A 26,886-nucleotide genomic window follows, 5' to 3' on the forward strand; every position below is an offset into this window, starting at 1 on the left:
CTTTAAAAAATGGCTTCTCCGCAAACGATTCATCAACAGAAGAACAGCAAAATGCCTCAGTGATGTTTCAGAAGCACGACCAGCAATCCCACCTCCGTGCTTCTGGAGCATTTGGGCCACGATTCCAGCACAGTAAGCGACTCCGGTGATAATAAGGTCCTAGGTTTTTACACAGTGGTAGAATCCTAGGATATAGCCGTGTTAGTCTGTAGAATCAGTATATAGAGAGCTCTTGCAGCACCTTTGAACTAACTGAAAGAAATAAATTGGCAGCATGAGCATTTTTAGACTTCAGTCTACTTCCTCAAATGCATCTGAAGAAGGAGACTCAAGTCTACAAAACCTCATGCTGCCAATTTCTCTCTGTTAGTCTTAAAGGTGCTACAAGATCCCTCTATGTACTATGTTTTTACCTGAGACAACACCTCTCTAGGAATCTCTAGGTCTTCAAGTGCAACTCTGTGGTCAACCTCTGCCAGACACTGACCATAGAATTGCGCTGGAGGAGCTACAAAGGCCTAGTGGAGTGTTCTCTAGGAATCTGTAGGTCCTTCAGTGTGACTTTTGGTTAAGGTTGACCACAGAGTTATGCTGGAGGACCTAGATATTCCTAGAGAGAACCTATAAATAAAATCCTTGAGTAATCAAAGCTGCAAATGCGGAGGGTACAAGTGTATTCTCGTCTCCACATTTGTGGCTTTGACTTTTGCAGATATTATTATTATTATTATTATTATTATTATATTTATTTGTAGCGGCTTCCCAATATTAAAACAACAACAACACAATTAAAAACAGAAAAGAGGTGCATTAAAAAGGAATCAAATCATTACAATTTTAAAATACATAGCTATTAAAAGAATAAAATACATTTTAATAAGATAAAATCTTATAACACATTTTAAAATGGAGCAACATCCCAAGCTAGCCCTTTACAAACATTCTGTTTTAAAAGCCTGTTTGAACAGGTAGGTGTTTGCCTGCCGGCGGAAGGCCATCAAGGAGGGAACCATTCTGATCTCCCTGGGCAGGGAGTCCCAGAGTCTAGGGGCAGCCATTGAGAAGGCCCTCTCACGTCTCCACCAACCGTGCTTGTGATGGTGGTGGGATGGAGAGAAGGGCCTCTCCAGAGGACCTCAGAGCCTGGGCTGGTTCATGTGAGGGTGTATGATCAGCCAAATAGCATGGACTTGAGCCATATAGGGCTTTATAGGTCATAACCAGCACTTTGAATTGTGCCCGGAAACAAACTGGCAGCCAATAGAGCTGTTTCAACAGGGGCATTGTGTGGTCTCTGTAACCTGCCCCAGTTAACAGCTGAATCTCTTTGAACCAGCTGAAATTTCCAAACATTCTTCAAAGGCGACGTCATGTAGAGCCTGTTATTTATTCATGGATTATTCATGGATTTTATTAACATGTTCTCTCTAGGAATATCTAAGTTGTCCAGCGCAACTCTGTGGTCAACTTGGTGGAGGTAAAAAACTCAAGAGTTAAGCCCCAGTCTCTTGGCTTCTACTTTAGGATTCCCCTGTTGTGGTTAAAATGTGATATCCTCAAATTCAGAAAACATATCCAGGGAAACAGCTATGTTGATCATACAGCAAATAACATAGAAAATCCACAAAACAGCAATAACTTTATTGGACTAACCAAAGTGCACAAAATACATGATGCAAGCTTTCAAAGCTCCACTGGCTTATTCATCAGGCAAAGGTGTTAAAAATCAAACAGGATAAAGAAAAAAAATGACCATGTTGGAGTCACAGGCCTACATTCAAGATGTTGACAAAATGCTAGTAGACATTTCCTGAAATCAAAATTCAAACCTTTTGCTATTTTCCTTTATTGTCAGAACACAATTGTTATTCTGTGCCTTCAAGTCATTTTTGACCTATGGCAATGCTAAGACAACCCTACCATGGGTTTTTCTTTGTGTGATTTGTTCAGATGGAGCTGAGGTTGAGAGAGGGTGAGTGGCTTGACCAAGGTCATCCAGTGTGCTTCCATCACTGATGGGGAGCTGAATCCTGATCTCTGAAGGTAATATTGTTCATCTTTGGAAGAACAATAATGCAAATCTTACATGAAATTAATGCAAAAATATATCAAAGTGCTGCAACAAAAGAGTTAGATGCTCTTTTGTTGTAGTGCTTTATTATTATCTTTATTATTTGACGTAATCATGCCTTTCACTCCTGAAATTCCTTTAAGAATGGGGTGAACTTGTTCCCCTTATTTGCACAGAAATGGAAGAGGAATGAAGCTGGCTAGCTGGCTGGCTGCAGATATCAAGAGCTGTTTATTTAGTGTATGGTTCTGAGGCTTTGACTTACTTTGTTAATAGGAAAGCGTTATGAAGAACTAACCTTTTGAATGACATCCCTACTCAATGCCAGGAATGCTAGGCAAGTAGCTGGATCTGAAACAGTGCTCAGGCCCTGTGTTCAGTTTATATTTTTGCTTGAAAGAAAAAGGAAATAGGGGCTGTAATTGAGTAACTACAAGAAACAGTTTGTATGCATGGTTGTGAATGCAAGACAGTGAAGAAAGCTGACAGGAAGAAAATCAGCTCATTTGAAATGTGGTGCTAGAAGAAAGTTGTACAGATACTATTGGCAGACAAAAAGACAAATGAATATATCAAAGACCAAATTAAGCCTTAACTTGTATTAGAAGCCAAAATGATTAACTAAAGCTTTCTACTTCAGACTCATAATGAGGTGACATGACTAACAGGACAAATAATAACACTGAGTAAAGTGGAAGGCAGCAGGAAAAGAGAAGGACCTACATTATAGGTGGATAAAATCAATCAAGGAAGCTGTGCTCCGGAGTTTGCAAGACCTGAACTTTTGGAGACCTCTTGTTCAGACCTATACTTTGTTAAAAAGGGATCTGGAGCTGTGGAATAGATTTCTAACAATTTTAGCCCAGTCCTGTGCAGCCCTGGATCGACTTCTCCGTGTCTAAATTCATACACTGCTCCATATTATAACTCTTCTTGTCCCAAGTTCATATTTGTTGTTGTTGTATGCCTTCAAGTCATTTCTTACTTACCACGACCTAACACAAACCTATCATGGGGTTTTCTAGGGCTGAGAGGGTGTGACTTGCCCAAGGTCACCCAGCATATTTCCATGGTTGAGTGGAGAATTAAACCCCAGTGTCCAGAGTCCTAGTCCTATGCTCAAATCACTGTACCACTCGCCTTAACTTTATATATTTTCATACATTTCAAGTATAATAAATAGCAAAACATTGTGGAAGAAGGCACTAGACAAGATTCTCCTGAAAGAAATATTTCCTCATCTGATGGAATACAGTATCCCTTCTACAGCATGAAATTGGATATTTTTTGTGCATTCTTCAAACTAACAGGTGCTCATTTCAATGCGCTGTTATTACAGTTTCACAGTCTACCAGGTATTATGGATTCCAACCAAGAATCTAGGAATCAGGGAGGTAGCCTTAGATAGTTAGGCACATTCCAGGCAGTGCTGTGCTCCTGTCTATGGGGATTTCATTCAGAGGAGGATGATGATGATTTTATTCATTTATAGTTGCCTTTCCTCCAATTAAAAGTCATTTGAAAATTATTGAACACTCCCATAGAGTTAACTGTTTATATTTACAGCTACTGGCCACAATTTTTTAAAAGAGTTGAGAGGTTTCTTATTGATAGGATACAAATCTTCATTTGCAGACCTTCCAAACTACTTGGAGCCTGAGATAATCTGGTGTTCTATTCCAGGTGGGGAAAACAGTTTTTCTAAACCATAGGAAACAGACAATCTCCTTTGTTATGAAAATCACTTTGTCTGCCTATTTATTAAGGGTTTTTCATGTACCAATTATTTAATTTTTAATAACTACTCTGGCTTTTTTTTTTAATGTAGGTTGCCTTATGCTTTGTCAATGTATTCTGAGAATGATAAGGCTTTATTTATGGGCATTTAGGAGATATATTGAGGCCTGTGGGTAAGGAAACAAGGCAATATTACACAGTTAACTTGTGTAACTTGGCTAACTAGAAGGTATAAACAGCATAGCCAGGAAACAATCACCTGAAAAGGAGAAACAGGGCTGGCTTTTCTATGAACATCCATGTGCTATAACAGCACATAGACACAAATAACTTGCTTTTGATTTTGGGTGGTAACACTGTTTTCTGATTCTGAAAATCATCCAAACAGGCAAAGTTTTGTAACATACTGACTTGTTAGCAATACTGCTTTTGACCCCATATATCTACATTAATGAACTTTCTCTTTAATAAATCCTCCACTTATTAAGACTTACATTCTGAAATGGTGACAAACATTCTGGTGCTTAGAAGATTGTATGTAAGTTAAAACAAGCTATGCTAAGATACAGTATATGACCTGCACAGTACCAAATATAAGCCTGGGCCTGAGGCCTGGTAGCTGGAAAATGTATGAAGCTAATAGTTATGTGAGAGCACTGGTATGCTGGCCAGCTCCAAATGGCAAAATTTAACGTGGCCTCAACATGTGCACCACAATGAAAGTTTGGTGCATTCGTCATGCAACATATGTGTAGGGTACTATCATCATCATTAGAAATATTATGCAAAAATACTTCAGAGGCTTATAATGTTACTCAATGTGAATTTCCAACCCATGTTGGCTGTGTGCTCACTAATGATCTGCTGGAAAGTGCAATCTGTTCCTATAAGACAAAGGTGAAGGGGAGGAATCAATGTTTGCCCATTCCCTCCCCCCCATCACTCCACAGGTTTATGCTATCCTATGAAAGAATAAGGAGGGGGCTCAGAGGACTGAAGAAAAGAGAGGAAATGATTGAATATTACTTCTGTCACCTCTTCCTCCAGGGGAAACCACAACTAGATTAAAATCCTTCAGTAGTTGAAAGGAACTCTTCAGTTCATAGAGCATACAAGCCTGCAACATTATAGTAAGTGTACTGTTTACAAATGTTCAATTGAACTTATTGATAAATAAGCATATAGGATTGTGCTATTGCAAATAATGACTGAGACAGATATGGAAGAAACTTCTAAATATATATAGTTCTGAGAGCTATGAGGACCTTTAAAGTTGCTGTTTTCCAACAAAACTGTTCAGCAGTGTAAAAATATGAAGCCCTTGGGTATGTTTTCCTCAAATACATTAAGCACTATGTAATGATAGCATTGTAACTTTGATATGTAAAAGGAAAAGGAAACCTTCCTGCTGCAAAAACTATTGCAAAATATCATCTTGATTTACAAATCCTCAACTATTAGCTAGCTCTGCCTTGTCAGACTGGCAATCAAAACAGTGAAGAATCATTTTGTTACAAAGACCAGATTTCTGCCGTTTAAAAAGTTACATGGCAATATTAATATGGTTAAATTATTATTATTATTCACCTTTATTAACTGAACTATTAAGAAACGTTTTACACCTGGAAGGCTATTAATTACCAGGAAGTTGACAGCTACTTTAATCATGCATGGCTTCTATCCAAAATATATTGTTTAAAAATTACATTCTGATGGTAGGGACATTGACAAAGCTTATTTATGCATTTAGTGACAAGGTCACATGGGAGTTCTGTAATAGCATAGTTTTAGATCCTGGCTCAGCACAAACAATGTGGCATTCAAAAAACAACAACAATAGCCATTTCATTTTGCTTAAAGAAAACCAACATTAGTAACACAGCTGTTAATGGGGCAGAACTATGCCCTGGCCTAAAGCCTCTTACCACCAAACTTCATAGGCGTGTTCCGGATGGGCGTAGTCATTGTTACGCGTGAGGGGCGGCGCTTCCTGACACGCCTTGCCCCTTGCGCATAACGACTACATCAAAATGGCAGCGCCGCATACAGATGGGCGCTGCCATTTTGACGTCGCGCACCGGATGTTGCATGCCTCGTACCTTGTGGCGCCTCTTCTGAGGCGCAGGAAGAAACACCATTTTGGCGCTTCTTTGTTGCTGCGCCCGGGAACCGTACGGTTTGGCTGCTGCGGTTTCCGGATGCAGCAACTGGCAGCGGCGCAAGACCACCCGTTTTGGGCGGTCTGTAAAGCGCCTTAATGTTTAGGTGGAATTTATTTTCCTGTAGCTTGAATCTATTACTCCAGGTCCTAGTCTCTGGAACAGCAGAAAACAAGCTTGCTCCGTACTATATATGACATCCCTTCAAATAATTAAATATGGCTATCATGTCACCTCCTAACCTTTTCTTTTCCAGGCTAAACATACCCAGCTCCCTACGTTGCTCCTTACAGGGCATAGTTTCCAGATCCTTCACCATTCTGTTCTCCTCCTCTGGACACACTCCAGGTTGTCCACATCCTTCTTGAATTGTGGTGCTCAGAACTGGACACAATATTCCAGGTGAGGTCTGACCAAAGCAGAATAGAGTGGTACTATTACTTACTTCCCTTGATCTAGACATTACATCCCTATTGATGCAGTCTACAATGTGCCTGACTGTATTCCATGTTTATAAAGTACATAATTAAATCCAAAATACACTTGACTGGAAATAAATATAAAAGAATTTGCCCAGTAAATGTAGCAGGAAAAGAAAAATGCCACAATTGAAACAACCCTTCTTTGTTAACCATGTATGTCACCACTTAACTTTTTATCCATATAACCAAATATATTCCAAATGAGAAGTAGAACATTCAGGTGTCAGGGTGGGAACACCCCCATCTGTGTTCTTTGAAGACAAGAATTTCTCATTCACAATGCCCAGCAGCATTTTACTTAGGAGACTAGTGTTTATGCCAAAGAGTAGAGGGATACAAATCTGGAATCCATGGCGGGTTACATACCGCCCGTTTGGGGCGGCGTGCACCCGCCCCTTTCCCTGCTGTATCGGGGCCTCAGCGGTCAGAACGGCAGCCGCTGAGGCCCCGATCCGCCACTTTCCGGGCCGCAGGGAAGCGGCAAAAGGCCCCTTCCCCGCAGCCTGGAAAGGGGTGTCCTTGGGACTTCAAGCCCCAAGGACACCCCGCGGCAGCGGGGAGGAGGAGAAAGGGGCCGCTTGGCCCCTTTCTCGTCCGCGTCGCTGGCGCAGCGTCTGAAGGCTGCGCCCAGCGACGCAAAGCCAAGAAGGAGCTCTGAAACAGAGCTCCTTCTTCCACTGCATAAAGGGTGCTCTAAGCACCCTCGTGTGGCGCAAGGACGTCACGTCCGCGCCGCCTCATTTGGAGGCGGTGCGGTTGTGACGTCGTAATAGCGGCGGCTGTGTGGAACGGCCGCCGCTATTTTGTGCGCATTCTGCACGTGCTCGGGTTGGGGGCTCCCGGAAAGGACGCCCCTTTTTAACCCTAGCACGCGCAGAGCGCACACTTTAAGGCGCGTCTGTAACGGGCCCATATAAGCTAAATAAGAATTCACCAAGGCAAGCGATTTAACTGTCTACAGTGGATCAAATAGGGACAAGGACCTTCTGACTCTATATCTGTTAATCTATGCAGGGATGTCTCTATTACAGGCAATTTTCATGGCTTGTACTTATTGCAGTTCCTTTTTCCTCTGGCTGAAGTGATTTAAGTTGTGCAGTCACTGCAATTCATCCAGAAGTTAAACTTTATGTCATTCTTGGATTGGAAAAGGCTTTTCATCACCACATACAGTATATGCTAATCTTTTTATGTATATCCTCATGTCCTTGCCACTCTATTTAACAGGACCACTATTAAAACATTTTGTTTTACCATTTTATTTTTAAATTTTTCTGCTCTCACAATCCCCACACTCAACCATATGTATAAATATCTGCCAAGTGAGACAATGCTCAGTTCATCTGATGAAATAGAATGGAAGATTATACCAAATATAACTTGTTAGTCTTTAAGATGTTATGAGATTCTTTATTCCCACCAATACTTAGAAGTCTACTAAGATTTCTTACATTAAGCTTAGTTGCACTGTATTTCAGTTCAACAATTTGAAGTGTTTGATTTGAAAACAGACATACCTGAGCTCAAATTTTTACTCTGCCTTTCTTGGGAGCTTTAGACAAGACAGTTGATGTTTTCCAGGTATAATCTGATCTGTTATTTATGAGCTAAAGGAAGGGACTAAAACAGCTATCTTTAACGTAAGAATTAAGAATAGTTATCTTTTTATTTTAATGCAAGGCAACAAATCACACCACCTATCATCTTCAATATACTTACCTGTAGTCCAGGGGAAAACTGTAGCTCTCCAGAAGCTGGTAGACTACTATTACCATCAATCCTGCTCAGCAAGGCAGATAGCCAGGGATCATAGGAAGTGTAAACCAGCAACCTCAGGAGGATCAAAGGATATGTGCAAAGCCAGGTGACTAGGAATATCAGTACCTCTCCCTGCGTACACTTGCAGAAGACCTTTTTCCCTTGTTCAAAGCAGTAAGGAGCAACCAATGAGACAAAAACAGATCCCTCTGCTTTATGAAGCCTAAAAGACGCTTTTCCACAAAGAGATGCCAAACCTGTTTAAACTAAATGCTTTAATAGAAAAAAATTACAAAACCTCTTTCCTGAAAGCAGAAATATTCAATCTTTTCTTAGAATTAAGTAATTAAAGTTGCTTTCCCCACCTCCACTTCCCAAATTTTTCATGCTCACACTTTTGTATGAAAACTTCATGAAATCCATATTTCCAGATTCAGTGGAAAACATCAGAAACTGGCAATGCTGCATCCTCTTACAGTTAATAATTTACTAATACAGTTCTCCATATACCTTTGTCCACATTTATCTGTAGAAAATATTTTTGGTGAGATGAAATGGGTCCTTTCCTACTATAAATTGAAACATGCGATTACAAACCTAGACATGTTTTTGCTGGCTCTTTTCAAGAGGCAAGGTACCCCCATCAATCATTAGTATTTTGTGTCACCATCACAGTGCAACGAGATTTGGGGGTAAGGGAAATCTGAACTTTTGATCTACTGACAGTTACATATATTATAAGTGAAATAAGGAATTACATCCCAATTGTATCTTCTTTTAGAGACAGCCAACCCAATTTTATCTTCTTATAAAGACAGCCATTGTTATATATGTCCAATTATTTTTTTAAAAAAATATCATGGCTTTGATTCAGTCTTCTCCTGTCTGTGGAAGGGGTGGAGAGCAGCTTTTACTAATCTCCCTTTTGCTGCAGTCTGTTGCACCCTTTGAAAATCTTCGCTGGAGAATTTTGGATTTTCTGGAACATGGTAGGAGGTGATTGGAATTGGCTAATGTATTCCCCACCACTTTCACCAACAGAATTGCTTTCTAGATCAAAAGCCTTCTGTGGATGAAATAGCCCTTCCATTATCGAAAGATGAAATCTAGAACCAACTCCATTACTTTTATATTAACAAGCTGGAAGTCTGTCTCAGTTATTTTAAACATTATTGTAATGTTGCTTATACTTGGGAGCATCTGTAGAACATAATACTTGTTTTTCTTTCCAAGGCAATAATTCTAGTCCCACAGAAATTTTCGCAGAGAAAGTCAATTAAACCAAACAGTTGATATAGCCAGACTGAAAAACCTCTGGTAAGTGTATATAGGATGGGTCTATTCAAGATAATTAAGTGCAAATGCCCGGTTGTGGGTTTTATTTGTTTTGACCAGGTTTTGGGTTATCCCTATAAGAAAATATTCTGTGCTGCTGGATTTCACCCATTGCTTCCTGCCCTTGCACTACTATTATACAACTACAATGATGTTCTCTGCTGCTCTTTATCCTTTTGCAACAATACAAGACATCTTCAAGTACAGTATTTCCATCATTCTGGACACGTCTGCCACATGTGAGAAAAAAATTCACAGTCAATTATATATAATCTCAATTTATAATAAACTCTGGCTTTCAAACCCCCCATTTTAAAAAAAATTAATGTTCCTGATTTTCTTGTGCAATTCCAGTCACTAAAAGAAGGTTACAGGCCATGAACTGTACACTGAGTACATTATTTATCTGTCCAGTATATACACCAACTAGTTCACTGGAAGAGCCATCCACGGGAGCATTACAGTAAGTGTTTCGAATGTCCCACACTCGAACAGAGTTGTCCATTGATGCAGAAGCAATTAAGCTACTGTCCGGACTAAAAGTAAGGCTGGTGATATTATCTGTGTGCCCTCTCAGTTCTTTGTAAAGCGTGCCAGATGCCAAGTCCCACAACTTTAACCGCTGGTCTTCACCTGCTGAAGCCAAATACTTACCATTTGGAGAAAATGCAAGTGATAGCACTGGGCCCCGGTGACCTGTAAACAAACGCACTGTGTTTCCTTGCTGGGTACTCCAGAGCCTCACTGTTTTATCTGTAGATCCTGTTGCTAAGTAATTAGAATTAGGATGAAACTTAATGCAGTCCACATCTGCCAAATGGCCCGCGTATATTCGCAGGGGATACGTCCGATCAAATGCCCAAAGTCTTGCTGTGCGGTCGTGGGAACCGCTTGCAAAATACAAGCTGCAAGGACTGATGTCCAGATCCCACACAGGGTAAGCATGCCCTTGGTACATCACTGTGTTTGTAAAACTTCCAAGGTCCCAATATCTGATGGATGTATCTTCTGAACATGACAACAGTCCTGAACTGTCTGAAAGAAACCTTGTGCTATACACTGGTCCACAGTGCCCTCGAAGTAGCTTCATTTCTGTACCCACAGTATCATCATCTTCATCCTGCAAGGAATACAGAGGACAAAATTTTATTCTGTTCAGAGAACATATAGTACTGGTAAAATGCAGATTAACTCAATGATGTCCAAGATGCGTAACAACAGAGTGTAGTCTTATGTATACTACTAGACTGCCACTAATTTATGGGATACCTTGCTGGCATAGAGAAAAATGAAGAACAAGGTCTGATGTTGTCAAGCATAGCTTTGTTATTTCTACAAGTAGCTGGCATGTCTTTTTCACAAACAACAACAAGAAACAATGCATAATAACTATCTGAATGAAGATCAAGATCAAAATACCACATCTAAATCTACAAATATATACTATACAAATGTATTGAAAAACTTATGCAAGTTTAAAAACACATACGATAAACAGGAATTGGGTATTTGAACATTTTTATGTGATATTTGATTCAAATGGTTCTGTGTTTTATCCCATTTTCCTTTTGCAATTCCTTTGTAGCTCATGGAGAAAAATAACATTTTTCATTAAACGTATCAACTACAGTATTTATGTAATTAACATCCCCCACTGCAGACAACTTCACTTGACAGCCACAGACCTTGGTTCTCCATTTTTCCCAGTGTGTAACAGGCACCATTTTTCTTCCTGTAACAGCAATGCCTTGCTAGTACCCATTCTAGAAGTGCCAGCATCAATTTTAAAGGGCAGAACCAAATTTTTCCCTCCCAGCAACAGCACAAATAGAACTTATAGAGCAGAAACAATCAGACTTAGTGTTTCCTTGCTTCAGTTCCCTATATTACCACTTCCACAGCAGTCTTTTGCTAGAGATCTTCCGTCCAAAGCCTGTGATTATAACTGATTTTAGTAAACAAGGGTCCAAAACACATTGCAGAAATATTCAGTTTGAGACCGCTTTAACTGCACTGGCTCAGTGCTAAGGAATCCTCTGGAGCCGTTGTTTATTGTGGCATCAGAGCTCTCTGAAAGAGAAAGCTAAAAGTCTCACAAAACTACAGTTCCCAGAATTCCCTAGCATTGAGCCAGGGCAGTTAAATGGTCTCAAACTGGATTATTTCTGCTGTGTGTTTTGGACCATAGTTGAGGGTTTTTTGTTTTTTTTTTTGCTGCTTTTCTTATGGTTTTATTTTATATTTCTTTGTTAGCCACCCAACATATCATAGTGCAATGAGAAATATTTATATAGGAAAAAGTTATAAATAATAAAATGTGTTTAAAAGATAAATTAATACGCAGAAGCTACATTTGCAACAACAAAATAATCCCACATTAACAAGAAAGGGCTGTAGTTCTGGTGAAAGTGTTGTTTTACTCACTCATTTATTACCAATCATTAGGCCATGGGTTACCCAAAAATGTCAACAATTTTAGAACTCTCTAAAACCAGCAATAGTAGCTAGCTTTTCTTTCAGTATCCTAGCTCTACAAATGTGTTTTCAAAACACCTCCAACTGCTTTAGATTTCAGTTATCATTCTAGGCTTTTCTTACAACGACATAAATTGTAACTGCGCATCTCCCTCTACCATTCTCTGAAAAATGAATACAAAAGACAATGACAATAAGCAATTAAGACTGTTTATGTCTTTCTTGTGTCCCAATTGCCATATTATAATCTTCTTCTTGGGCTAATTCAGCAGCCAGAAAAATGGCCAGAAAATTCCATTTATATTAGCAACTATAGATGAAATATTATGGTACAAAACTGTTATTGACTTCCAGTTCTGTGTTATTATCTTTTCTGATGTGTAGTAGTGAAAGCACCAACTAACCAAATCAAGTAGAGAAGTTAGAGGATGAAAGGAAAACCTCCTTTTATATTCAATAATTTTTACTAAAAAAATTTCAACTAGAATATACAGTCAGCCCTCCATCCATAGAATCCTTATCTACGGATTCAACCATCCACAGCTTGAAAGTATTTTTTAAAAATATATACATTCCAAAAAGCAAACCTTGATTTTGCCATTTTATATAAGGGACAACATTACTGTATTTGATAGGACTTGAGCATGGGGGATCCTGAAACCACACTCCAGCAGATACCAAGGGCCCACTGTAATTAGAGCACAGCCAGGAGACATCTCACTGCTCCAGATTTATGTATATTAAAAGAACAAACCTGTCTGTCATAGTTCCATGGCTCAGATTATGTTCTTGGCTCCAGAATCGCTGAGTTCAAATTTCACATTATTTTAATGCTTTGTAAAAGCAATGTGCTCTTTCTTGTGCCTCATCTCTACCACAATGTACCCCTGGCTTAATTCAACTGCTGGATAAATGGCCATACAATTACATTTACATTAGCAACAGGCTTGAGTCTGGTTATCATGGTAAACTGAAGCTTAAATACTAGCTTTCAATAACGTATTGAAAAGTGTAAGGCAATGTAATTTCTCACCTATTAAAAATTCTGAATTGTTAACTGACAATCAGACATTGCATTTAGCATTTTAGAAATTAAGAAAAGAAATTTAATGTGAAATGAGAGGGAAGGAAAAAATACACAATAATTTTGTTTTAGTTTTAAAAAACAAAAGCAAAAATCTTTCAAGATGAAAACTCCTATCATTAGCTCATGTAATTTGTTTCAACTACTGTTTGGATATTCCTTATCTAGAATTCTAAAATGCAAAATACTCCAAAATCCAAAATTCTCCAAATGGGTGGCCAAGAAAATGACACCTTTGCTTTCTGATGGTTCAATGTACAAAACCTTTTTTCATGCACAATATTATTAAAAATATTACCTTCATGTAATAAAATATTATGTATAAAGCATAATTAAAAAAACATAAATTAATTTCATGTTTAGATTTGGGTCCTATCTCCAAGATATCCCATTATGTTTATGAAAATACAGTTGGCCTTCCGTTTTCACACGGATCCATTGCGGAAACCCCTCTCTCCCTGCAAAAACGGAAACTCGCCTATATTTAAGCCCCATAGGCTTGAATGGGGCACATGACCACAAGTGTGCAGAGGGAGCACCCCATTGAAAATAACGGAGGTCACCTCAAGTCCACAAAAAAGGAGGGGCGACTATACCCTCAAATCTGAATATCTGTCGAATACCCTCCTCAGAGAGGCTCACCTGTTGACTACATTACAGTCTTTGGTCCATTGAACAAACATCTTTTTTTTGCTCTCCTAGACATTATTAGCAGGACTGTGGAATCAGAGTCCTTGAGTCGGAAGCAATTTTGGGAGGAAGAGTCAGTATAAATATACTGACTCCAACACCAACTTCAAAATAAAACCTTATAATATGGTATTATAAAAAATATATGGCAAATATATAATTTTATACTTATATCTTATGTTTTGAAAGATTTAGTAACTATCTAGTTTGTTGCATATTTACCTTCACAAGAATTTTGGAAAGTTTTCTTTTTCCAAAATTTGTATCAAATATATTTTATGTTCTACCAATCTAATAGCTCAAATGATTCACGTAATGGTGATGAAATACCCTGCACTAACATTTTACTGCAGTAAATATGTTATCACTAATTAATATACACTAGCAATTTGGGAAAAAGGTAGACACTAGAAAATCAGAGGAGTCAAGAGTACTGACTCCACAGCCCTGATTATAGTGCTTTTAGATTAAAGCACTACTCTACTTCTGGCTTTATGTTGATTTTAAATGATCTGGTATTATTATTTTTGCTACTAGTTTTATCTTGGTTTTATTATGTGGTATCTCCCATTAATGTTTACATTTCCATTGTTTTAAGCCCCACCCGAAAAGCCTCCTTCAGTCATTCTGAGGCATGGGGCAAGATGATGAGATGTAAGCTTTTTAAGATTAACAGTCAAACTATCTTGTCAGTCTCTCTCTTCCCACACTCCCTCTGACCCACAGAGTTTGAAGCACCTAACTGCTGCCTTTAAGACATTAGGATGCATAAATATAAGTATATGTGAAGGGTGAAGCAATCTTCTGAAGGAATAATTGGTCAATTGCTAATGAAGATGTAAATGTTTATGCATTTATTGGGGAAAAGCAAAATAAAGCAGACCTGCTGTACTTCAATCAACAGAGACTACCTAAAGTTTCAACTGGACATTATGGTTACTCTTCAAACCACTTCCCGACTTTCTAACAGTTATGAATGATGAGCAAGAGGAAAGCACCATAAGAGAAATTTGCTCAGAGACAACACCTCACATAAACCATTCATTATAAAAATAAGACACTCCACCCACATATAATGGTGAAAAGAGTCTCTCACCTCTTCGTCCAAGATGTCGCAAGCCAGGTGCATTTGGGACACATCTACCAGATGAGGCTCAGATTTCAGCTTCTTGGACCGCAAGCTCCATAGTTTTACACAGGAATTTTCAAATCCAGCAGCAAGCAGCTTGCTATCTGGTGAGATCTCTGCTGTGTTTAGCAACTGCTCAGTGTTATAGAACGCATAGAAGCAAATGGTTGTGAGTGAAGGTGGCCCATCTTTGACTCTTTTAATGCTATCCTGCAGGATGTCCAAGGCTGCCTCATTTTGTAGGATGGAAGTAGGCATGTCAGTGGGTTCTAGGCCATTGCTCTCACTGCGTGAAGAGCCACCACTAGCATATAACTGGTAATCCATCCTCTTGGCTGGCTGCACATCTAAATGGATGTGCAAAGAAAGGACCTTGCAGAGAGCAGTGTTGTTATCACTCTGGAGGTAGCGAAGGAGGAAGTTGTAGCTGTCTTCTTGAAGGCGGACGACATATTTGCTGTCCAGAAATGCCCGGAGCTTGAAGTTAGACAGGATGTCCTGAATTGTTAGTGTAGTTTGTAACTGCTCAATGATGTCTTTCTGGGAGCCATTCTGCAAGAACATCCCATGGAAGCGACTATAGAAACTGTCCACTGTGCTCTTTAGGCCATTTTGGACCATATTAAGATGGAGGTAGACAAAGAGGGGATACAGAAGAGGCATCACTTCATGGCTGTGCTGGGAGTCCGAATCTAAACACCAAAGGCAAGGAGATATTACTTTTATCTCACTCGGTTCTCAGAAGGGATTGCGATGGAAAAATGACAAATCATCTTCTGGGGAAGGGGTGGTATGACATCAGGCTTGTGAGAGCTATTTCATCTTTCTATAAGACCTCCCATATCCACCAATATGATAGCACAAGAGACAAGACACTTAAAGTTAAAGAATTCTGAGCCCAAGAACTTGTCCTGAATACCAAAACTGAACAGAGCACAAATTTCTTCAACACAAGCGTCCACTCTTGGTTTACCCATGCTTTCTTTGTTTCAACCAAAACAAGAAATTGTCTTCTGATAAATTAACAATTTTTATTTGGCAGAGACTTTCTTGGATTGCAGCTCACCTTACAAAGATACACAAAACTGCATTTTCATTACCATTTAAAGCATTTGTTTCCTTTGCTATAAAAATCCACATGCTTGATCAGAGTCACCAGACTCTAATGGGGTCAAAGCAAATACTATGGTAAGGCTTTGGACCTGTTCTGTAACTATTTCAAACATTTTCTGACACATACTTTTGTTATGAAATTGTTATTTGTAGTTTTGTGAGGTATTTAGCCTTCTCTGTCAGAGACTGCAAATCCCAGGATTCCATAGCGTGGAGCCATGGTAGTTCAAAAGGTGTCAAACTGCGTTATTACTGCAGTGCAGATTCAGCTTAGAAGACAGACTGTATTACAGCTGAAAACAGCTTGGCTTCCTTTCTCCTTATTTCTCTTCTGCCTGTATTTCTTCAGATGGTCTCTTTAAGCATTTTAATCTCTTGGAAGTACAGAAAAGTTTTATAGGCCTGTTATAGACTGCCAAAATAAAGCTGCTTCGGGTCTCTTTGGAGGTATGCTGTTTAAATGATGAGGTCGCGCCAAAGCCACACTCCATTCCTAAGCACTGGAGTGCAGCTTTGGTGCAGATTCCGGATTCTTAGGATGCATGCATCATTTAAACAGCATACCTCCAAAGAGACCCGAAGCAGCTTTATTTTGGCAGTCTGTAATAGGTCCAAATCTAATGCAAACTAAGAAGAGACACTTTCTTCCTTCAGTGCAGCCAACTGCTTTACAAAACTTGCCCAATGTTTTTAGCACTTCACTTGTTTGTTCATCTTTTTTCTATCCTACTATGGTGTTATTTTGCAACTGGGAAAGTGTATGGGGAAGTGAAATGACATTTCTTTAAAATTCCAAGAATTAGCCAGAATAATTGGAATGTTCTTTATATCTTATGAGAAAGGTGCTACAACAACATTCTTGTTACAATCATATTTCCAGATCTGAAATGCTAGGATAGGGGATATACCAAAATAGGCAGCACTACATTTTCCCCAGGCCTTGAATAAATGCACTACAGGACTAATGATAGGGGCAAATGAGGGGCAGGCAAGCAGACCTGCATTTGGTTGCTCTTTTGCCTTTCTTTAAACTTATTCCCCCTTCTCTCTACCAAAACTTTGCATTTGGTTGTGGTGCATTGTTTTGTCTATTCTTGCAGTGGGGAATAAAATCCACCAAAATATTAGGAAGCACTTTTGCATTTGTTAGGTGCAGAATCTAATACACAGAAGCTAAATGAAAGGAGCAGGTGGAAGACATCCCTGCAAAGATTATTAAATGAAGGAAATCTCTTTCCATATCCTGTGGACAAAGCTGGCACAAAGCTTTACTGCCTTCTCAATTGACAAGCATATACTTCCTTTTGAGTTGCTACCCACCTGTAAGAAAACTGCATAATCGCCCAAACTGTACTTCATATTGTTGCGGCTCTGCTAGGCAGGGTGCAGCAGAGATAATGTTTGCACAACCTGATTCAGATTGGACTAGGTAATAAACAAAGATGAAGAAAATTAGTTTCCAGAAGTCTTTGAAACTGTACATACTACTATACTTACACCAAAATATCCATATACTAAATGCTTTGACAAGCTAGTAAAGAAAAAAACCCAGAGACCCCAACATTATCACTGAACAAACAAAAGGGTTACTCAAAAAGTTGATAATTTTGGACACTTGCTATCCACATAGTAATTTTTACATAAAAGATGAAATTTTTATGGTGAGTGAGCTGTATTATTTCTCCTTCTGTGACAATGGACCTCTTGTTATCCTCTTCATTTATTTTATCATACCAATTGCAAGTTGCTTCTTTTAAAACAAAATCTTGTGTTTTGAAATCCCTGGGAACTGGGATATGCTTATAGAAAATCGTGCCCATGTAGCTTCAGTTTTCTTATGTGATAAATGGAATGAATTCACACATGCAGCCATACTGAACATGTAACATGAGAGAAAGACACTGGTATCTGAACACCTAGTTCTTCAAATACTATGGAGAATTTGGATGACCTAACATTTCAGAATTTTCTCAGTTGAGGCCCATTCATAAATATGGTGGAAACAAGTTCCTTATTAGGAAATAATCAAACAGATAGACACTAGTTGGTGTGAATCCAGGCTTACGCAATTTTAAATAAATGCAGCAACGAATACTACTTTGAATTGGGCTGAATCCATAGAAACACATGGTGATGGAAATACCTGCACTGACTTCTCCTCTATCGCCCAAGACACCTCATCCGAGCAATTGGGACATGCTGAATGACCTGAAGCAAAAGGAGGGATCTCCCAAATCTGTCAGAAGTACCTTCTGTACGTTACTTGACAGTTGACAACAACAGAACAACCTTAAGCCTTATTAGGAATGAGTCTGCTGTAAGAAACCTGCACTATGCAATTCTTATAATCATTTAAATTCTAATAGTACAATAAAGATTTTAGAATTTGTACCAGTACTTCCAACATTTTGTATGATTGCCCCCCTTTCACCCACTGATAAGTGTTAAACTCTCTAATGCTTTAAAGAAAATCAGGGACCAGGTTTTCAGTATCTTCATACTTAAATACATAGTACAGTGCGCCCTTGCTTTATGCGGGGGATCCATTCTGGACCCCACCGCGTAAGGCAAGTTGAAACTAATGGGGTCATGCACGCAGTACGGTGCACACACCATGGGCACACGTGTCATTTCCTCTTTGCTGCATGGCTTTCAGCGTAAACTGAAAGCCGTGTATAACGTGCCAGCGTATGATGCAGGTGCACTGTAAAAAAGTGCAGTAAATGCCTTTCTAGACAATACTACATGCTAAAGATGACTCTGAATATATGTAAGCCATTTGAAATATACAGCTGGTTACTCGAACATTGTTTTCATGTTCTCCTGCTGGTAAATCCAATCAGTAACTGGAATTATGTAACTTAACTTAAATAGCTTCCCAAGAATTACACTGGTATGTAGGCTGCGCACTTAGGGTTGCCATAATTGTCCACTTTTACCAGGGACAAAATGTGGAACAAATTCAAGACCAAACTGTAGGACAACTGCAGGACAAAACTCAGCCCAAAATGTAGGACATTGAAGAAAAATGGTGGACCTTAAATGTCCTACATTTTGAGCTGAGTTTTGTCCTGCAGTTGCCCTACAGTTTGGTCTTGAATTTGTCCTACATTTTGTCCCTGGTAAAAGTGGACAATTATGGCAGCCCTATGCAGCGCACTGGGACTTACTCCTAAGTAGACACACACAAAATTGAGCTGTGCTTTATACAGTTGGTGGGAACACATCCAATTTAGTAAGAATTAAATCCTCCAAGCATGGGTTGCTTTGCCCTGCTGAACACTATTTTCAATGCTGAAATATAGCCACTCCCCCCACTCTCAACCTCTTCTAAACTGGTTTAGCCCATAGGTCAAAAAATGCCCACCTGCTGTTCTTTAGGTTTGCTGCATGGATCTCTCCTCCCCAATTTATGGAAACTTTAAAGTGCTTTATTTTTTTTAGGTTGAAGTGTACCTTTTAAAGTTCTATTGCTTTAAGGTACCAGCTATCTCAGAATACACCTGTTTATAATTTTGTTTAACACTACTTTTAAACAATTCAGTAACTTTTTGATCTCCCAACAAAACTAATTTTTCAAATAGAAAGTACCCAGTTAAAAATAACATATTGCACTGATGCTGAAATTCTCACAACAAAAAGTACGAGGTTAAACTATTTACTACAGGTTCCACAAAAGGTGAATCTGCTATTTAGTAGTAATATATATTGCTGATCTGTTGACAAGCATAGCATAGAGAACACCAAGATCATTTAGTTTCTCTGCCATCAAAGTAGAATCCTTCTTAAAATTCCCACATGTAAAGTCCAACCACATAGCTCTCAGATGAGTCATTTCAGATATCTGGGAATAGCAGCATGCCTACTGCATACTTCATTTTGATTGTCTTGTTTGAAGAAAAGCCACAAGCTAGAAATACATCCCACTCAAAAAATATTTTATAGCTTTCTAATATTTGGACACACCTTGTGTCTCACCTGAGTATTAGAGAATCATGTGATCATTTTCCAGTCTCTCCTCAATTAATTGCTTAGATGTCTCATGTTGCTAACAAGAGTGTTGCAGAGTTCCTATAAACAATTTTACTAGTTACCTGTTAGATTAGCTGCCATTTCTTCTGCAGTCTGGCATAAGCGCAGCCCTTGCTTCAAAGGACCTTCTGAGTCTACATACTGCCTGCGTTTGAGGTAGCAGGAAACTGCCATCTGAATCTGTTCCGTGCGTACACGTTTCATGACCTCCAAAAGGAAAGAAAACATGCTTCTGGTTACAATGAAATGTTAAGATGATGGAAAAATTATACTGCACTTTCTTACAGTAAGTTTGGTGTGTCAGTACACTGTCAGTCAGTGGCACTCCCATTACTGCCTACAAAAACATCACTAATACAAAATGTATCCCCTACCTACTGAATAAAATATCCACTTATCCCTGGAAGCAGATATCTCAGATCTCAAAAGTATTAAACAACTGAAGAGATAATTAAAAGTTTTTAGGATTATGTGTTTGGGAGAAACCTTTGTCTAATGTTAGTTTCACTGGTTACAACCTCAAGATTGTGACTGACACAATGTGTTCCTTTACATATTCTACATTATTCAGCTATCTTGGTAGGAATATATTTAATGTACCATTTCAACCTTAAAAGGGACCTACAACATCTCTATGTTCTGTGCATAAGTGCTTAACATACTTTAGACACTGAACAGATGCAAATTATGTTCTACTTTGTACTATTAATAGTATTTCTTTAGCCTAAAAAGTGAAAAACAAATAAATCAAAAGTTAGTTTCAGTTTCAGCATTGTTCAGTTTCTCTTTTAGTGTACTTTTTAAGTTCCACAGATAGCAGTTAAAGTGTCAACTTCCTTAAACTTCTTTTGTATTTTCAGATCTTTTAAAAAACATTACATTTCATTTCACTGTATATATACCTACTAGCAGCTTTTCTAGCTAAGAGTACATAGCAAGTGTCATTCCTGACAACCTGAACATTAACAAACTTAAGACATTTTAAACTTCTGCCTCATGAGTGTCAGAGTGTGTATGAGTATAAGGTGTGTAGAACAAAACAACAACAAAAAAACAAAACATATCTGGCTGCCAACTTTTAAGAAGTTTCAACTCACCCAAAGTGAGCTATTACTTATTACTTTTCTATCCTCCTGTTTTCTCAGGGAAACTTGAGGATGCAATACAACAATACCCTAGTATTTCTATGCCACCATCCATCCAATCACAACAGACCCATCTGTCCATTTTAACAAGGTGACTATATTATGTGCCTCAGGGTCATAATCCAAGGTAGCTTTTATGAGAACACACAAATGCCAGAGTTTAGTGATAGATCACTCCATGGCTATGCCTGTTGAGGAACAAATCCGATTTCAAAGCACACGCTATAAAACACGTTAAAGTCTCATCAGAATAACTTACTACTAAATTCAGCCATTTTTACTGACTTTGCTAAAGTATTTTAGAAGCATGACCATCAGGAGGATATTTGGTGCATTTTAGGCCATGCCAGATACATTAGCCTCTGCACAATTCCAATCTTTACTTCTGTTCAACCTGCAGATACACAAATCTTTCAATAGTCTGCAAATATAGGCCTGTTACAGACAGCCAAAATAAAGCTGCTTCGAGTCACAGTGGAGGTATGGTGTTTCAATGATGCATGCGTCCTAAGAGTCCAGAAATCGCACCAAAGCCACGCTCCAGCCCTAAGGACTGGAGCATGGCTTTGGTGTGGCTTCTGGACTCTTGCATCATTGAAACACCATACCTCCACTGTGACTCGAAGCAGCTTTATTTTGGCTGTCTGTAACAGGCCATAGTCTTTATTCTGTTGGGAAGTCCTGTCTCTTAATTAAATTATGTTTTGAGTAAATACCCTAAATATTTAACTCTAAGGTAGCTAAAACAACGGAGAAACTGTCCACAAGCCCCTCCAGATTTTAGTCTGAATTTGCAAAAATTATAAAAAGGTAACCTATTACTAGCAAACTAGTAGTAAGTAGTAGTAAGAAGAGGATATGAAAACATAAATGCAAATTGGATGCAAAAGAACCAAGTGTCAATCAGTATGTTTTTGCTTAGAAAAACATAAATTCTCTCTCACTGATTTACAACTGAAGGAATAATGCTCCCCGTGGTTGCTACCAAGGTCAGGCCATGTATCACAAATCTGAGGAGCTGATTCAGGATTGCCTCCCTTATTAAGAGATGGGGGTAACAACAGTAGTATTTAGCAGTTCACTTGCCATGCAATGTATTGCTTCTTGTTTATACAGTTTCCATATGTGATACGGCATTTACTCATCCACCGTACTGGTTCCAACTGCTGCAAACAACTAACTGCCGAGGCACGTGAGTATTTTGACTGTAAGCTCTTGGCAGAGATATCCATTCCTAAAAATCTTGCGTTATGTATAAGCATCTTCTTACAACACCATAGAGGACAACACATTAATCTAACATAGACTGTATCTGCACTGCAGAAATAATCCAGTCTGACCCCACTTTAACTGCCATGGCTCAATGCTATGGAATTCTGGGAACTGTACTTTGGGGGGATCAGAGCAAAGCTACAATTCCCAAAATTCCATAGCACTGAGCCATGGTAGTTAAAGTGGGGTCAAACTGGATTATTTCTGCAGTGCGGATGCAGCCATAACCAACAACAACCCAATACAAGGAGGATGGCTTTAATACTATGGCCTGTTACAGACTGCCAAAATAAAGCTGCTTCAGGTCTCTTTGGAGGTGTGCTGTTTAAATGATGCATGCATCCTAAGAATCCGGAAGCTGCACCAAAGCTGCCCTCCAGTGCTTAGGAATGGAGTGTGGCTTTGGCGTGACCTCCGGACTCTTAGGACCCATGCATCATTTAAATAGCATACCTCCAAAGAGACCCGAAGCAGCTTTATTTTGGCAGTCTGTAACAGGCCTATGAAAACTCTGGAGTTCACCCACAGGTTGCAACAATCCTAAACTGCCCCCTTGCTCCAAAGTTAACATATCAGCCATCTATCGGTGCTCTCAAGAAGTTGTTCCTCATTTTCGATGCCAGCCTCCCAAAAAGAGCAGAGAAGCTTGGAAAGGAGACTCCAGAGGGAGGATGTCCAGAAGTGGAAACTCAACTCTTCCTGAGCTCTATCTACATGGTAGCATGGAAGAACAGAAGCTGCTGGGAGCTGCAGCAGGGTAGAGGTTTTCCTCCCTGCTTCCATTTCGCTGGCAAGCAAACATGTTTTTATTCGGGCAGGCTTTTAAAAATCATTACAGGGTGGATTTTATATGGGCTGTGTGCATTTTAGTCATGTTTTTTCTATGTTTGTATGTTCATTTTATACTATATTAACAAGATGATTTTAACTGGTTTTTTTTAAATTGTAAAGTTTTAAAAAATGTTTGTAACTTGTGAGCTGTCTTGAGTCCCTTTCTGGGAGAAAGGTGGCATACAAATGAAATAAGTAATAATAAACAATAAATCCCTTTGCATAACAAGAACAGCTGTTACTTTTAGGTGGGGTGTATGTTTTATTCATGTTTTTAACTTTTTGTGTTATGCTGATTTTATATGGTTTAGAATCAGAGTTGGAATAGACCCCAAGGGCCATCCAGTCCAACCGTCTGCCATGCAGGAACTCACAATCAAAAGCACCCCTGACAGATAGCCATCCAGCCTGTTTAAAGACCTGCAAAGACTCCTCCATTCTCTGAGGAAATGCATTCCATTGCTGAACAGCTTTTACTGTCAGGAAGTTCCTCCTAATGTAGAGAAGGAATCTCTTTTCCTGTAGCTTGCATCCATTGTGCCGGGTCCTAATCTTTGGAGCAGCAGAAAACAAGCTTGCTCCGTCCTTGATATGACATCCCTTCAAATACTTAAACAGGGCTATCATATCACCTCTTAACTGTCCCTTCTCCAGGCTAAACTTACCCAGCTCCCTAAGTCGCTCCTCACTGGACAAGATGATTTTACTTGTTTTTAAGTTCTATTGTAAACTTTTTAAAAATGCTTTTTCTCTTGTGAATCGCCTTGGAACCCTTTCTGGGAGAAGGTGGCCTACAGATGAAATAAACAGATAAATAAGTTGTGAGGGGGGAGAAGACAGAAAATGGAGGTTCACCCACTCACTCTGCTGCTGTTGTTAATATATAAACTCCCAACTTCATTAAATTCCAACAATCCTCACATGTGGAATTAAGGAGAGGAGCTGTCAAGCTTGAATGCCAGCCTACACTGGAAAAACAATACAGTACTTTACATCAGTGGTTTCCAAATTCTGGTCCTCCAGGTGTTTTGGACTTCACCTTTCAGAAGCCCTGGCCAGCTTGGCCACCAATAATCAGGAATAGTAGAAACTGATGTCTAAAATATCTGGTGAACTTAAGTTTGGGAATCAATGCTTTAAATCAGTGGTTCCCAAACTTTGGTTCTCCAAAGTACTTTTGGACTTCAACTCCCAGAAGCCCAATGAAGCTTAGCCAACAGTTCAGGAATTCTGTAAGTCCAATGCATTTGGAGGACCAGAGTTTGGGAACCAATGCTTTAACTCAACAGCTTAAAAACTGCAAAGTTCTTCTTACTGACCTCATCTGTGCTTAAGATGGTTTTCACACGAGCTTTTAAAAAGTGTCTATATGGCTTCTTCTTGTTGTGCAGAAAGATCTTGTAGCACCTTTGAGACTAAGTGAAAGAAAGAAGTTGGCAGAATGAACTTTGGTAGGTTTAAGTCTACTCCCTAAAGTGCATATGGGCTTCTTTCTTAGGACTGTCTTAGGACTGGAGCATGGCTTTGGCACAGCTTCTGGCCTTTTAGGATGCATGCACCTCCAAAGTGACCAGAAGCAGGTGCTGCAAGATCTCTCTAGATCTCTGACTCCACAGACTAACACGGCTATGTCTCTAAATTCTCTCTCTTGCAGTGTTTTTAAGTAAGTCAATGGCTTAAAAAACCCTGCAAAGTTCATGTTATTGACCTCTTAAAATTCATCTGTGCTTAAGATGGTTTTTACATGAGCCTTTAAAACAATGGTCCCCAAACGGTACTCTTTAAGGGATTTTGGACTTCAGCTTCCAGAATCCCATATTATTGGCCAACATGGCTGAGGCTTCTGGGAGCTGAAGTCCAAAATCTCTTAAAGGGCACAGTTTGGGAATCACTGCTTTAAAAAGTGTCTATATTGCTTCTCCAACTTGTGTAGAGGGATCGTGTAGCACCTTTGAGACTGAGGGCCCAAACAGACAGGCCAAAATAAAGCTGCTTTGGTTCACTTTGGAGGTATGCTGTTTAAATGACACACGCATCTTAAAGAGGCCAGAAACTGCGCAAAAGCTGCGCTCCAGTCCTTAGGACAGGAGCATGGCTTTGGTGTGGCCTCCAGCCTCTTAGGACACATGCATCATTTAAACATACTCCAAAGTGACCTGAAGCAGCTTTATTTTGGTCTGTGTGTTCAGGCCCTTACTGAAAGAAGTTGGCAGCATGAACTTTTGCAGACTGAGGGCCCAAACAGACAGGCCAAAATAAAGCTGCTTTGGGTCACTTTGGAGGTATGCTGTTTAAATGATGTATGCGTAGTAAGAGTCCGGAAGCCACGCCAAACCCACGCTCCAGTCCTAAGGATTGAAGAGCAGCTTTGGCACAGCTTCTGTTTTCACATGAGCCTTTAAAAATGTCTATATCGCTTCTGCCTCTTGTGTAGAGAAGTCTTGTAGCACCTTTGTGACTAAGTGAAAGGAATGAGTTGGCAGCATGAGCTTTCGTAGGCTTAGGTCCACTTCCTCAGGTGCATGTGGGCTTCTTCCTTTGTGTTGGTCTCAAAGGTGCTACAAGAACTCTGATTGTGCAGAACGACACGGCTATGTCTATCATAATTATCTATGCCTAATTAACAAATTGTAAGCCGCTCTGATGGCCTTGGCTGAAGAGCGGGGTATAAATAATAATAATAATAATAATAATCACTTCTGTTTCCTGTGCAAGTGTATTTTGAATGTGTGATAAGAAATGAAAATAAATGAAGGAGTTGGGGGAAAGAGGAGGAGGAGGAGGAGGAGGAGAGGGCTGCCTGGTGGTGGCTCATCCTAGAATCACAGATTTGGAAGAGACCCCAAGAAGGGCCACCCAGTGCAGCCCCCTTCTGCCATGCAGGAACTCTCAGTCGAAGCACCGCCATTGACAGATGGCCATCCAGCCTCTGCTTAAAGACCTCCAAAGAAGGAGAGCCCACCAGCCTCCTCATGTGACCCAGGGAAGGCCGAGGAGGGCGGTTCCTTGTGCGCCATGCCTGGGAAGGGAGAGGAGCTGCTGCAAATCCCAAGGAGGAGGAGGAGGAGGGAGGAGGGAGAAGGAGAAGGAGAAGAAGGAGGAGGACTCACTGGAGCATCGCAGAGCAGGGATAGGAAACGAGAGAGAGAGGGAGAGACGCCACCGCCACCGCCGCCTCCGCTTCTTGCTGCTGGTGCCGCCAACTGCAGGCGCGCGCACGGGGCTCGTGCAGCCCAGGGAAGAGCGGCGCGGCGGGAAGGAATTCCAGGGGCTGGATGGCTGGCAGGCGCGCGCCCTCCCTCCCGTCAGTGCAGCAGCCAGTGGCGCCAGACGCCCCACGACAACCACCACGACGACGCCGCCGCCGCCGCCGCCTCAGCCTCAGCTGTCGCCTCTCGTGTGGAGCCCGGCGCGCGCGCGCTTGCACTCAGACTCCGCAGTACTACCGCCGCCGCCGCCGCTGCTTGAGGCTGGTTCTTGGGTCCATCACGAGGCTGCCTTAGGAGGCGCGCGGCGACGGCGGCTGCCACTACTGCCTCATCTCGGAGCCGCCGCTCCATGACTGACGGCGGA

At 40.1% G+C, this 26,886-nt stretch overlaps 1 protein-coding gene across 1 annotated transcript; it reads right to left on the reverse strand.

The window, feature by feature from the left end:
- Positions 1–9,691: 9,691 nt before the first annotated feature.
- On the reverse strand, positions 9,692–26,582 carry TAF5L (TATA-box binding protein associated factor 5 like). The gene is made up of 5 exons (XM_089529942.1): positions 26,424–26,582; positions 20,128–20,272; positions 17,354–17,458; positions 14,888–15,612; positions 9,692–10,662 (listed from the first exon to the last, which is right to left on the reverse strand). Exons 2-5 carry the CDS (start codon positions 20,267–20,269, stop codon positions 9,865–9,867), a joined length of 1,770 nt encoding a protein of 589 aa, XP_089386068.1. The 5' UTR covers positions 20,270–20,272; positions 26,424–26,582; the 3' UTR covers positions 9,692–9,864.
- Between the last annotated feature and the right edge of the window lie 304 nt (positions 26,583–26,886).

Source organism: Sceloporus occidentalis, unplaced genomic scaffold (assembly GCF_023333645.1).
Source record: "Sceloporus occidentalis isolate IW3139 unplaced genomic scaffold, rSceOcc1.0.p SCAF_6, whole genome shotgun sequence".
NCBI lineage: Eukaryota > Metazoa > Chordata > Lepidosauria > Squamata > Phrynosomatidae > Sceloporus > Sceloporus occidentalis.